This window comes from Athene noctua, chromosome Z (assembly GCF_965140245.1).
Source record: "Athene noctua chromosome Z, bAthNoc1.hap1.1, whole genome shotgun sequence".
Classification (NCBI taxonomy): domain Eukaryota; kingdom Metazoa; phylum Chordata; class Aves; order Strigiformes; family Strigidae; genus Athene; species Athene noctua.
The window spans coordinates 15,502,456-15,517,224 of record NC_134077.1 but is presented as its reverse complement, the minus strand read 5'-3'; the positions used below and the strand labels follow the sequence as shown (position 1 = coordinate 15,517,224).

At 35.0% G+C, this 14,769-nt stretch overlaps 1 protein-coding gene across 1 annotated transcript in view; it reads right to left on the bottom strand.

Moving 5' to 3' along the window:
* RICTOR (RPTOR independent companion of MTOR complex 2) overlaps positions 1-14,769 on the bottom strand; it is a 91,431-nt gene that overhangs the window by 22,871 nt on the left and 53,791 nt on the right. Inside the window, exons 17-25 of the mRNA XM_074932779.1 lie at positions 14,031-14,193; positions 13,526-13,627; positions 11,152-11,198; positions 8,680-8,815; positions 7,906-8,105; positions 7,328-7,454; positions 725-889; positions 205-281; positions 18-96 (exon numbers count right to left, since the gene is read on the bottom strand). Of these exons, the coding sequence (XP_074788880.1) occupies positions 18-96; positions 205-281; positions 725-889; positions 7,328-7,454; positions 7,906-8,105; positions 8,680-8,815; positions 11,152-11,198; positions 13,526-13,627; positions 14,031-14,193 (1,096 nt within the window). The remainder of the gene's footprint in view (positions 1-17; positions 97-204; positions 282-724; positions 890-7,327; positions 7,455-7,905; positions 8,106-8,679; positions 8,816-11,151; positions 11,199-13,525; positions 13,628-14,030; positions 14,194-14,769) is intronic.

Genomic DNA, 14,769 nt, shown 5'->3' with positions numbered 1-14,769 from the left:
TTTATTCCCTGCATTACCTTTTGCCACTTTTCCATTTGCTTTGTTACATAACCTCTTTCATTTAGATACGAAAATCCCTTTGGGATGGACAGAAATCTGTAAAGTAGCATCAGACAGTTAGCACTCCACTTAAATCACATAATTTGAATAAAAACAAACATTTATTTCCACAGTATAAAGGCAAACAGCATACTCAACATTTACCTTAGGAGTAGAAGCAAACCCTTGTCTCCAAGATGAGAAAGAGCTGGTTTCATTTGGATAAGGGCGTGTAGATTGGCCTAAAATAATTAAAAATGTGTAAGGAGAATCTGAGCACTATATAATTCTGAAAACTGTAATTATAACAATCTGCCAGCAATGAAGTAGCAAGTTTTTCACAAAAGGAAGTATCAAACAGCACTAACCTCATCCTAATATTACCCACTTGAGGTACCTTCTGTCATTAAATATATATTATTTCACAAAAAGTATAATGATCTAAATAGTTGAATTAGTCTGAATTCATACTTAAAAGTAGGCATAATCCAGAAGTCTATTTTTTCTTGTTATTAATACTGCAGTATTTTCAGCAAGAGGGTCTATAAACTATTATGAAGACCATCAAGAAAGGAAACCATCAGCAGCTTCCTGCATACTTTTACTTTGCTACTGGGGAAGGGGGTGGGGTACAGGTTCCAGAGTAGCATACCAAAAAGAGGTTAAAAATGAAAAGGATGCTCACCTTGTCTTCACATGCTTCATCTAGAATATCAAGCGCCTCAGAAGAAATAGTTTTATTTTTATCATGTAACTGGGTCACCAGTAACTCAATACCCCAGTTGCTGAAGAACTCTACATTTGCTCTCAATAATACTCTTAAGTGTTTTGTTGCATACAACCTGCAGCTCTGCAAAGGAAAATGCTTTTTTGAATGGATGAAAAACAGCTAATGTAGTTAATGATTTATCGCTTTTAAAAATACATTTCAACTACCATATTTTACAGCAAGTAGCTTTGATGCATACCTTATGTATTAAAACTATAGTCTATTAGAAAGCTGTTTCTGTCTTATCAAATGGGAAATCTGAGTCTAAGATCACAAGTAATCTGGTCACTGCAAGTCCCCTTGGAAAGTCCTTAGCAATTAGTCACTGTGACAGCATCACACAAAGTCATCACAATCAGTAGGAAAAACATCTTGTAAATGGCCAGTGCAATTGCACATAGTTTCATGTATGCTATGTTTTACAAAAACTTTAACAAGCAAATAATAGAACCTCTGGGGAATTAATTTTAATGAATCTTAAATTGTTTCCGAAAAGTAACTGATCCTCAAAGCTTCTCAGTAAACCTAAATAGAAAAGTGTGATTTTCTGTAATGAGTTTCCCAACACTTAGTTTACTACTGAGTTTCTCCAAGTGACAGCAGAAAGTAGTAAGTACCCTGTCAGTTTCTGTACTGCCAAAATTTTCTGAATGAACAGCATAAACTGATTAACACCATTTTCTATTAGAAAAAAAATACACAGAAAATAGAAGCATACATGCTTAATCAACAAGAATTTGCAGAGTTCTGGAGTAAGCACTGAACAACCCTGACAATGTATGCTTAGTACGGAAGGTATTAGCTATACTTAGACAAGCATAGCTAGAAGAGACAAAATCAGGTGACCAAATCTTTCTTAAGGTCTTCAGTCTACATCTTTAAGGCTGTGATAGCTGTAACCAAGTAAGCTTTCTATACATTAAAATAGAAGTGATATATGTTGGAATGCATGTGAATATCTGTATTCCAAGAGATAGGTGAACTGGTCCATGCTGAAGAGAACTACTTAAGTTAACAGTAACTTCTGGATTTTTATTTTCCTCCACAAATATTTAGCAAGCAGGACTTAAAAGAAAATCAAAGTAGGAAATGTGAATGTGCACAGTTCATTTCAAAAACCTTGTCTCATTACTTAATGTCAAATATCATGTGCAATTTCTATTTATTCAATATACAGAGGCTCCCCTTTTGGAGGCGAAGAAGATATGACATAACATACGTATCAAGAAAAGACTGTAGAACAGTGATTCACAACTCTGGCCTAGGCTGCACAACCATTTTGAAATGGCTTGCATGCCATTAGTGTCTATGCCATGTACAAGGCATACCAACTTTTAAATTTTATTTATTTATTAAAGATGAGAACAAGAGCTATTATGCCAAAATGATCACTTGACTTAGATGTTAAGCCTACAGAATCACACAATAATATGAAACAAGATTTCACTGTTATGTAGTTCAAGTGTTAACATTTGTCTATAAAGAATCATTGTTACTGCTGTAACTACACTGAGTGTGATACAGGGAACAAAAGATAACAGTATTCACTTCCTGAAATACTTCCTGAATGTGAATTATCTATCCAGATCGCTAGTACAGAATTAGAACAAGTTTCTGTCTGGAGAAGGAAAACACAAGAAGGAACTCATGACTCTGATGGGACAATAACATGGCAAGTAAATTTCACTGCAGATAAATTTGAATCAATAAAGCTAAAGTGAAAAAAATAATCACAGTTTTAGACACACAATATACTCCAAGCCAGCTCTTTCTACCCAGGGAAAAGATCTTGGGGCCAATGTTAGTTAGGTCTGTGGAAGTGTTAGACAGAAGTTCAGTGGCAATGAAAAGTACTGGAAGTAAACAGGACAAAATGCATCAGCATTGTCACTAGGTAAATCTACTGGATGTTGCCATCTTGGACACTGTGCACAGTTCTGGTTCTCTTACCATCATCAGAAAGAAAAAGAACAATTAAAAGGTGTGAAAAACAGCAGGACAATTCTGAAGTCTTCAAGCAGAGTCATAACCTTTGTGCAGCAAGATCACCTAGATGCATATCCCAGATCAAAGGGTGAAGCCCAGAACTGTATTTTCAGCTGAAGCAAAATCCTGGAATGTTTTTACTTTTGATGAGAACTGATAGGAAAACCAGTGCAGAGAATATCTGAGGAAACAGACAATCCCCTCTTTCACTCATGCATGAACTACATTGAAAACAGAGATAAAGCCCTGCACTAAATCTGTCAGAAGGTATTTTTTTTTTTTTACTATTAAAGGGCTTTGAGACTCTTAGAAATGAAGAAGCAAGTCAGAGGTCACTATATTCAGATGATTACATACAGCTCAGCACAGATGCCAGGAGGTGTAGGGTAAGTCTACCCCATAGCCACCTATGAAGATTAAAATTTTAGGTCATGAACTACAGCACTTGAGGACACACTGGCTACTCTGCTGTTTCTACCATGAACTGGCAGAAAGACAGCTGAGGCAGTACTAATTTGCTTTAGCATGAATGACCAAACCACAGGTGGAAGTAGGGTAAGATATGTTTCTGTTTCACTGATCTGCAAGGATATTGCTCTGTAAATGTTTTCATTGTATACAGTCACCACAAAATGCTACATTCCCCTCCTAAGGCTAAACTGGCTACTGAAATTATTTTTCCTTGTTCAGAGACGCTCATCAGCAAATGGCTGACAAAACCACTTCACAGCTCTGGGTAGCTTTAAAAGGTGTATTAGACTATAACCTCAGTTAACCCAAGAAAAATATTATCTTCAGCTTTTGAAATAAATAAAGTATTTCATTAATAAACATCTCGGGGAATTAAAATTTCTGAAGGGAAGAAGCCTTACTAGAGATGGTATTCTCCCTTACAAAACACAGCTTTACAGAAATTATGTCCAGTTCCATACATTTTAATTGCCTTTAAACAAAATTTAGCAGCCAAAGGCAGCACATATCATCAAAATCATGTTTTGCTTTCTGTATTAAGAATTAATACAAACCCTACCAGAGGCTAACTATACAGGCTCCACTCATCCTAGGAGGTCCTCATCAGAAGCCCTTGTAAAGGGAAGGAAGGGCTTTTAAGTCACTTATTTGAACTGAACTACATGTTTCTTTTTAATCCTAGGATTAACTTGTCCAAGGTGACAGAATGTCAGTTCTGGTAATATTTAAAAATACCTTCTTATGGGACATAGCAGTAAGTGGTATAAACCATGCCAAGTTTCAAGTTCTTCCCTATCATGGTTGCTATATACAAAGGAGTAAACTCTCTTTTGCTGTTGACAATGCTGCTGTTTCAGAACTCCAAACCATTAAAACACAGAAAATGGCAGATACCTTCCCCTAACATCTAAACAGAGGTACTTTCAAATTACTCCTCAGTCAGTGGAACTACCCATGCAAATATCTCTCTGTTTAACAGTTCAGTATTATTTCAGGTATTTTATCTTCTTGGAATTGACAACCATTTCCATCTCACATGAATATTTTAATTCTGGAAGACACCTGTAGTTTTGCCAGTTGCAGTTGTTAGAAATACCACTATATCCCTAAGGATAGAGTTAATACCAGAATAATCACAAGTTTTTATCCTTTGGATTAGGTTTTTACACTTTGATTTTCTATTGGGAGCATAAACACTGGAAACACTGAAGACAAGCGTTTTGTCTGAGAGATGATACTGGCAATATAGTGTACACCAAGCATGCCAAAGGGTTCTTCAACATGTCAGTATTTTGTCTTTTTGTCAAGTAGTACTCAGTGAAATTTTCTCTTCAAAATCCCATCAGTTCAAGTTTCACTGTAAGAGCATATGGTGTTGGGCACATGGTAGAACAGGATAATTTCTTAAGGAAGTAAATATATTTTATCCAAGAATGAAATCACCTGTAGTTGACACAAATGTAGACTCATTTCTGCTGGCTGAGTAAATCCACTCTCTTTGTGATTCTCCTCTTAGATGAAATATACAAAGTACTTCCCTATGAATGCCAAGAATTCTGAGCAGGTCAACAAACTCATGAAACAAAACACCCTAAAATAGTTTTATCCATCCCTCAGGGTTCAATATGTTTCAGAAAGGAAGTCAGGCTCTATTTAAGAGGTTCAAACAGTGATTTTTCCTTCTTTTTTAGTATTGTGATAGTAAGATTACATTTGTGATGAACACATAAGATTTAATTTTTTAATATTTCTGAAATGTTATCATAAATTATTTCTTAAAAAAATACTGAAGGGATTCTCAAGGTATTGCAGTGTACAAAAATTAAGGTACAGTCTCATTCAGTGCACCACTGAACTCTAAGCAGTAGAATTTAATTCACAACACACCTCAGCTATCAACTTGCCTGGAAATTGCTATGGTTAAAGACCTGCTATACCTGAATGCACACACAACTGATATTAAGAACTAATGACCCATATTGTGCACATATGAGAAAGGTTACACTTTCACTTACAGATTAAGTCAGTGCTCAGCAGCTGACACTGCCAAAAATAGACAGTTAATCTCTGTTTTTTCCTTAGACAATATTGCTAGATCCATGCATCAATGAGAGACTAGGAAATGAAAGCATTAGAATTCAGTAGCCATAGGCTACTAATGTAGGCTGAGACCTTAAAACATCACAGATGTCAGAAAGCATCAGTGTATCTGGCAAGAAAGATCTTTAATTTTAAAACTGATTACGTAGGTTTGAGCTCCAAAATCTGTGTTCTTAAGTTTGAGCCTGTAGAATGTCTTCAAGCTTTCTCCAACATCTGTCAAGGTCTGGCATTAACAGTCAAGGTAATGCCAGCAATCAGGTCATGATCTCCAATCCTTTCCACAATGCCAAACAGACTAGAACTGAAATAGGCAAACCCGGGCGCTCTACAAGCTTTCCTAATGTCTAAGGTGCCAGATAGCAGTGTCTATCCTATTCACGTCTGAAATACAAGCATTGATTACTACGTACCTACTGAATTGCAAATGGGTGGAAATTGTATTTTTAGTTATCATCACTAAGAGCTGCAGTAGCTATCAACTGCTTTCTGGCTTTATATATGCTTGGAACAGTACGTTCAGACAGTATCTGCATTTCACCTCATAGACAGTCTGCTTGCAGCTAGTGATACCTGTGTCAGTTGAATACATGCTGTTTTGGTTCCACACCCCCTGTTCCCACTAAGAGAAAAAAAGTAGAAAACTAGGTCTTTATAGAACACTTGGAAGGAGATCAACCCATTCTTACCTACATAATGCTTCTGGTATAGTACTGGATGCTTGAAAACATCTGGAAGTATCTCTCTCAAAATAGAATTTAAGTCTTTATACCTTAGTTATCAGAATCAAGAAACACTAATTCATAATAAAATGCTTCAAATTACTTGTGTAACTGTACACTTCACTGAGGAGACTATGTCAGCATGCCTGGACTTTTTTCTAATTGTTAACCAGCTGTATTTGGAAGAAAGTGAAAAGCTGGAGTGCTCTTCACCCACATACGGCTCCTTTTCAGTAGGTAAAAATTGCTGGGGGTTGGTGGAGAGGGCAGTACCCATAGACATGAAATCTCAATAAAAACAGCTAAACGAAGTTCCATGGTCTAAATTGCTCTTAACTGACAGTCATCTAACAGGAGCTTAGAAGTCAAGACACAGGCATGTGTTCTCACAACCCATTAATTTCTGTTTTCTTGCTCAGACTAGGCATAAAACAACTTTGGAGAATGGGTAAAGTAATCATTTTATTGAAAGTTTATTTTAAAATTATTCAGTAAGGAGATTTATTCCCTTATTTCAGTGAGACATTACTTCAACATCAACTATCTTAACTACTTTCAGACTCCACTCTTTACCCATAAGAATCATATCTTTGCTGTGTCAGAGAATATCCTGAAACATCTAAAGCTAGCATCTACCTTATTCCCTCTTAAATACACTCTAGAATATATTCCGCCTTGTTGAGGTGACAGAAGAACAGCTCCCCCTGAAATAATGGAAGTTCTTTCCTAGTTACATTTCAACTTACTAATTATAATTTCCTTTTTCTTAAAAGTTCAACAGCCTCCTCTCTCAAGTCTACATAAGTCTGTGTTTTATTTCCACCAGTAACCTCAAATCGTTATCAAAACAGTATCTACCACTGGAAGGTTAACCTGTTTATTACTGATAGAAATACACATTTCTGCTCGTGAAAACAATGTCTTTACCATCGATTTAGTATGTCCACTAACCTAGACAATAAGATTACTCTTGGTTTATGCATTTAAATACTTTAACCCCCTTCATACATGAAAGAAACCTCTGTTTGAATGACTTAAGAAATTAAGCACAAATATGGTATACAGCATGAAGTTCACAGCAAATTCAAAAGCTACATGATTAGGAGTTTCATGTATCTGAATACCCAAATAAAAACCTTTCTTGATATAGAATAGCTTAGAAATAAAGTCATACACCTTGAATAACAAAATACATGTCTAGTGGCAGGTAATAACGAAACGTAAGTTGAATCAAACTTACATCAGTAGCTGCTGTCAGGATTTTAGAAAGGATGACTCTTGCTAAGCCATCTCTGCTGTAATCCAAACTAGAAACTGTCAGTTTTAACAAGTGATCCTGGTTCTTCAAAGAACAAAGATTAAGAAGACTGGGGGGAAAGGGTGAGAGAAGAAAATAAAAGTTAGCATTTGAACCCAAACCCATTTTATTCAGCCAATAATTAAAACTTCAGTACTTTGAATTAGAGTAAGTTTATTTGTTTTGTTTGCATTTTATTTTGATGTGTGTCGTTCCCCCCCCCCTTTTCCAAGACAGTATCATCCTTCCTGATACTGATTTCTGTCAGATAGACGTGGACAGGAAAAAGTAAGCTGTTTTGTGACCCAATAACCCCTATCTGTTCAGTAATGACAGAGTAAAAGACCCCTTCTTAAAAAAACAACATGAAAAATATCCCCACAATTGGTGATTTTTACCTGTGAATAAATCAAAAGAAATTTAAAGTTGCCAGCTTTACAGATGGTTGTCTCATGCACAGTTCACAATTTTCGTAACTATTACATCCATAAGCACAATTTAAACAGAATAAAAACACTTACCACTGAAACACATTACATTTTTCAAGCATTTTCACTCCATGAGGGTGACAAGAGAGAGTACCAAAAAAGAGAAAGTAGTGCTGGCTAAGGGTATTTAGTAAACCATTATTTTGAAGACTACGTTCAGGTTTCATTCCTGATGAAGAGTTGAGCCAATGTACAATATCTTTAACCAATTCCTCCAGGTAACCTTGTCCATCCTAAAAAACCAAAGAGCAATAGCATTTACCAGTAACAGAATTAGGTCCCTCTACTGAAATCCATGATTTAAAATTTCTTAAAATGTACAAACACAATACAGATACAAAATAGAAATGCTATCTAGCAAGCACAATTCAGACTAAAGAAAAAGGTTCAAGGCAAATAAAAGGAGTTTAGCTTGGAGACAACTTGGGACCAATTCTTTTCTTTCCAGGAAAAGGATTGTTCAAATGACATTTTCCTCTGGCCTGAGGCATAAAAGTCTTTAGCACACAAGAAGAAAGGAGGTGGAGAAAGGAAGAATATAAATAGCGAAAATAAAAAATACTCCAAACCCTAAGTTACATTTTATAAAGATGTATTTAATAAAACTTCCACTAATACAGCTGTCTTCCTCAGTGTCTTATCTGGACAATTCAAGATTTTAAGTTATATTTCTTAATTACACTGATCATTTTAGGTTTAACACCCAAAGTCTATATAAGTCTTTACTAAAATTAAGGTTTCTTACTTTAAGTGGCATACAGCAGCACTACCATTCTACCTTCAGTCTTGTAGCTGAAAATTTCTTACCTCTTCTGATTCAAGAAGAAATTCAGTAAATTGACAGCCCACCACAGTGAGCTGCTTAGCCTTGGCATAGTCCAGATCCAGGTTAGCATACAGTTTACTGCTAGGCTTGTAAAAATATAGCAGTCTCCTTACAAACCTATAGAAAGTAAAAGAGAGTCTGATATTTTTCACTATGACAAGGACATTCTCAAAGTAAAAAATGATGCTGGTAGAAAAGATATGACTAAATTACCTTATTGACAATAAGTTTTCAGAAGTAATTAAAAGAGTAGCAGGTAGCAGTAAAGAGTCTATCCAAACAGAATTTCATAGATGCAGCTGTAATGAGTGTTATGAAGTCTTCTATGCCATGACTCAAAATAGTAAAGGAACTCAGGTTCTCTATGCTCTTAGAAGCCGTAACTTCCTTCTCATTCTTATAATTTATTCTGCTGTAGTTTATCCTGGGGTGAGTTTCAAAGACTACAGTATTTAGGCTTACAAAGAGCTAAAAAAAGAGTCTGTGACATGAGTCTTCTTCAGCTATAATAGTTAACATTACTGTGAAAAATACATTTTTGTGTTGTGCCAGGAAAAGGCTGTATTTATTTAGCAACAGTATTTTCATTCACCTCACTTAAGCATTTCTTAGCATAAACACAGCGATTGCAAACAGACTCTCACTCAGACTGTCTGAAATCATGGTGAGTAATATAGCTTGACTTTTGCATAGCAGGAATAAATCTTCAGTGAAGAACTTCCCCTTGCCAATTCTTAGTCAAAACAAACACGCACTTATGCTTTAAAATAACACAGAATGTTGTCTGAAGGTAGATATGTCAAGCATTAAGAAAACTTAACTAAAGCACTGTGCCTTTAGTTAAACAAGTGAGAGTAAGCCACTATCCCTAATTCCAAACACAGGACCAATTATAAAGGAAATCTCAGGGCTGCTTCAAATTTTGTCAAACGAAATTTATTTTATTCTAGGTTATTAGCAATAAATATATAAACACATACACATTTATATGTTTGTATAGTTATGTATATACTTAAGTGTGTATACAGAAACATGTATATACACACATTGAATTAATTATCTCTGAAATGAAGGAATCTATGTTAAAAATAACTGAAATTTCACTTTAACAGCTGTAAGATCATCACTAGAAAACTAACAGTAAAACAAAATCAACTTACGGAAGAACAAAGTAACATACTTTACATTTCAAAAAAAAAAAGTGGCTGAGAATTTTTTTATGATCAGCAGTGAAACTTGAGAGATTCAGGGCTTAGTTATAACTAAACAAGAGCAACACCATTTTAGAGCCATTAAAGCATCTAACCCGCAATCCTGCAGAAAGTATCAAACTGTACAAGTCTTAAACTAAATCAACCTAGATTTTCTCAGCTTTTTGAAATTAAATTATTTAGGCACTGAACAATGCTTGAGCACAGCACAAAACCAGGAATCAGGAACATTGCCCCAGGGAGGTAGGTAGAGGGGTGGGTGTGGATGTCACAGCTGAGACTGCAGACATTGCTTTAGACAAGCAGCATTATAAACCACCAGATTTGGAAAATAATCCTTTACTGCAAAATACAGATTGACAATTAATCTTTAGGGAAAGAAAAAAACCCAGAAAAATACAAATGCAAAATTAAATTATGGCCATGATTACAATGGGAGTACTACTTATGCTGGGAATGCTATGATGACTTTTTACTAACAATTTAAAAGTGAGCAGTGTGAACCTTCCAGCATATTTTTTAGCTTTAGGTTTTTTCCTCAAATTCATGGAGAAGTAGCTTTCCATGCTTACAAATACAAAATTACTCTTCAAAATAATTTAATTAAATTTCTGAAATGCACGTTAAAAGGGATATCCAAGAACTAATTAGGAACACTATTACCACACATGCATAAAAGTAATAAAAACATCTTAATGCCAACAGACATGAAAGGAAACAAAGCTGAACTGTTTTTTTGGCTGTTTTTTTTTTTTAATATCTTTCTGCTTTGTTTTTGTGGTTTTTGTTGTTTTTTAAACCACATATGCTTCCCTTGAAATTAATAGCAACTAGAAACAACTTCCTCTTGGTTTTTGATGAAAGATGTAATCACATAACTGTACAACCATAGACCTACTCTGTTAAAATTTGTCAAGTACTGACATCCAATACTCACATATGAAATATCAAAGAGGTAATATTTAAGTTTATAATTAAATAGAGTGTTTGAAAAGCTGGTATGAGTCTTAAGGGAATACATACCTAAAGTATCTGTGTATAGAAAAGAAACCACTAAAGCTTAAAGACCTGTTTATTTAAAGCAAATACTGCCACCTAATTATTGAAATTTTCATTTTTGCTGCTCATCTATAGATTAAGTTTTAGAAATGTTACAAATCCAAGGAATAATTTATTGCAATATTAAAACCCAGTTTTTCCAAATTTCTTTCTTCAAAGGAAGTCTACATAATTTTTACATACCTGTGCAACTGTTCATCTTTATAGTTCCTTAGATTTACATTTGGCCACTAGAAAAACAGCAAATATAGCATTATGTGAAACTTGTACATCAGTCCTTAATTAGTCACTAAAATTTACTCATTTCTATTATAGTTATTTTTGTCTAATCATTAGAAGTGTAAGTTCTCTTGTACCTGATGTAACCTATAAAACCATCTTATTTTATTGGAAAGCCCATACTTCCTGCTCCAAGAACTGTTCCATTTTTTTCTAGAGAAGGACCGGGAATGTCAGCTGCGTGCTATATGTACAAGGTCATAATTCTTGTGAAAACAGCAAACTATGAAAAGCTAATGAAAAAGAAGCAATTTTCTTCAGTTTCTTCTCTGCAAATAACAAAAATATTTTGATATGCAAAATAGGGAAATAATATTTACTACTTATCAGAGTTGTTCTAAAAATAGTAATTACTCTGTTGTAGCTCACTTATTGCTAAATACTGCTTATTAAAATGGTATTTAAACTCCTCTGTTGATACCTTGTAAGACACTTTAAGAAAGGTCACATGAAGTCGTAATACTTTCTTCTGCACCTATCCTCTCTTCCTATTCTATTTTCCTCTGTTTTTACAGCCATTTGTTGTCTCTATGGTTTCAGGTTTGTATTTGTTGCTACTAGTATCTTCTTGGGAGGGACGGAAGAAATGCATCAAACATTCTTCTCTCCTACCTAAAGCAATACAGTTCTACATTTCCAATTGTTATACTAGTATTAAGACATAGAGTGCCCTAGTTAATGATTATTAAAACTGACTACACTAGTAACAGTGTCAGATAACTTATTAAGCTCTACTGTCAATGACAAAGTTGCAATTCTTCCATCCTGACCACTGCCACTTTTGCTGCTCTTTGAGCAGCTTAAGATAGCAAGCTGAGCAAGTAAAAAAGGCAGTAAGGGATCACATGAGATGCAAGTAGTGAGGTGGTTAGAAAGCTGGTGCCCCACAGCTGTAAGGCTGTGATGGAGACAAGAGGGAGGTGAGTAGCCACATGAGACAGCGAAGTCCGAACACTGGAATCTGGATCCTGCTCATTCAAGGACTAAAGATAGATCACTGATAACATTATCTTCATTTATGTTGGTGGCGTGCAGTTTAACAGGAATGGAAGTGGTTAGAATTAAACCAGAAAACACCCAAACTTCTCATTCTGAAAGACAGAAGTCACCGATTTTGAGACATTAGCAACTGTTTGACGGAACACTAGAAAATATACTTCTGGGGAGGTCTGAGGTAGCAGGAAAACTGACAGTTTGACCTAAATTTCAGGTAAAAAAACCCACCACATGCTTTAGTGGTCGACTGCATAAAACGTCCATTGTCAAAGCATTACACAGACTAATTAACAGTAAGATTCTGAAAAAGTTTCTTGATAGTATCTTTAATACTGAATCAAAGCTAAAATATGTATGATTAACAATCATACTTATCTAGTAATCCAGTAAATCTAGTAATTGCAGTACAAAGCCTGTAAACAGTGAAATTTGGTGGAAGAAAGTTACTGTCATATACATATTCAGGTCTTTATAACAGACAGATTCTTGCTGTCTTTGAGTTTATCAGCCCCTGAACAAATGCACAGAAATATTTAGGGTTTTTTTCAAAAAAATATAATCTTGACTATGATCATCACCATTATTCTTCTTTTTGTACTTCCACCATCTTTGTAAAACACAGTAAAGAAGACAGTAAGACCGTGTTACTTGGGGGTAACAACAGAAGGATGGCTTTGATGCACAGCATGACAGGAGCTATTCTGGTCTGAAGACTATACTTGGTACTCCCTCTGAAAGTTCTTACCCAAAGTAAATTTTCTGCTTAAAACAACATGTAGTCTCTTAAAAACTGTGCACACAGAATGAGATTGCATACTTCTGAAGTCTTCATATGTAGCTCAGTCTAAACATCTGAAGTTTGATCTATAATCCACCTCCAGCCTTAACCTTCATCTCATGTTATATACATAAAAAAAAAAATCTTCTATGAAACTGAGTAGTAACCCTGTGTAATCTGGATTGAAGTCTAAAGTATGAGCAGCTTGAAAGTCATTATAACTAATGCTGTAAAGTCTATTTCTATACAAATAATGTTATATAAAATTTAATACATGCTTAAGAAATTTGTGAATTTAACTGTATTTTTGCATATACTTTAAGGGTTGTATACAAAGAGACTGTATCAGCACTGATTAAACCCATGAGATCCTAATTCTGAAATAAAATAGATTATGGTATGTACTAAAGAATTAATTAATATTAGAAAGTCAAAGCTCACATGTAAAATAGAGACTTCTTTCCAAACAACTTAAAAATAATATCATGACCTTTTTAAGCTCACCTTCAGTATGGTCCCTATTAGATTCCAATTCCAGTCAAGGTTCTCTTTATGATTGAGAACTTGGCTGTCTCGAAGATTCATTACAAGTGCTTCTTCTGTATCCTGGAATACAGACATGAAACTACAGTGAGTTTCCTTACATTTTTTTCCAGTCTTGGCACATGATATAATTACTGTTCATGTAACAATCACTAATAGGGTTATGTTCCACAATAACTTGCATCTGAAAGTAAATTGCATGGTTATAATGTATTAAGAATCTAATAGTAAGAGATCACAATTGGTCCTAAGAAGCATTCAAAATTTGTAAGTCACTCCTCAAATTCTAGAAATGAAAAACAGGATCCACAAGTACCTACAAGGCCAATTAAATTAATAAAATACTATAATACAAAGGCATTACATAAATTGCTCTGAACTAGATGAGAGAGAAGCTTGGGGGCAGGATCTAAGTCTCTAAAATACAAAGTCAAATTCTGTCCTGAAAAATCAATAATGGTAGTACCTTTAAAATAAAGATGTCTTTCTGCACACGGTACTGATCCCTTTTTTGGTGTGTGGAGACTGCTTTCTGAATAATATGATCTAAATGGAGGCTGTAAGGTTTAGGTCCTCTTTTCTTCATCTCGTGAAAACGTTTTAAGCAGTTGAGTGCGGCACTTGCTCGTCTAACAGAAAATAAACACCCTATAATCAGTAGTTGGGTAACAGTTGGCAACTGAAGAGTACCACTGCTATATCATGAACAAGTAAACATAGCTCAAGAAAGAACTGACCAATAATTTCAAAGCAATTAAAAAGAAAATAATTTTCTTGATATAAGTTTTCATGTTTCCATAGGCCTCAGTCTTGTACTGAAATCACATAGGTATCTTTCAGAATTTCTAGTACTTCAAAATGAGCCTTACTGATACCTTTTCTTCTGCTCTGCAACTAGTGGTGCCTATCACAGTTCACAGAAGATACCGTCAAGTTTAAAGTTGATAAGGTGTTGCAAGATGTCACAGTAGATCAACATTCTGCAGTAAAGTTGAGAGTTAAGGGTGCTAGCTTCAACTTTGACTAACAAAGTACTTCTTGGGTATTCTTTTTTTTTTTTTTTATTCCCCCAGAGGGTGGCAGGAGTATCTGTAGTATGTTTCCTGTTCTTGATATCTAAACAGCTCAGCAACAGCATGTAAGAAGTTTCCAGGAAAAGATAGGAAGTAATAGAAATGACAGTTGACAAGAAACAGTTAATTACA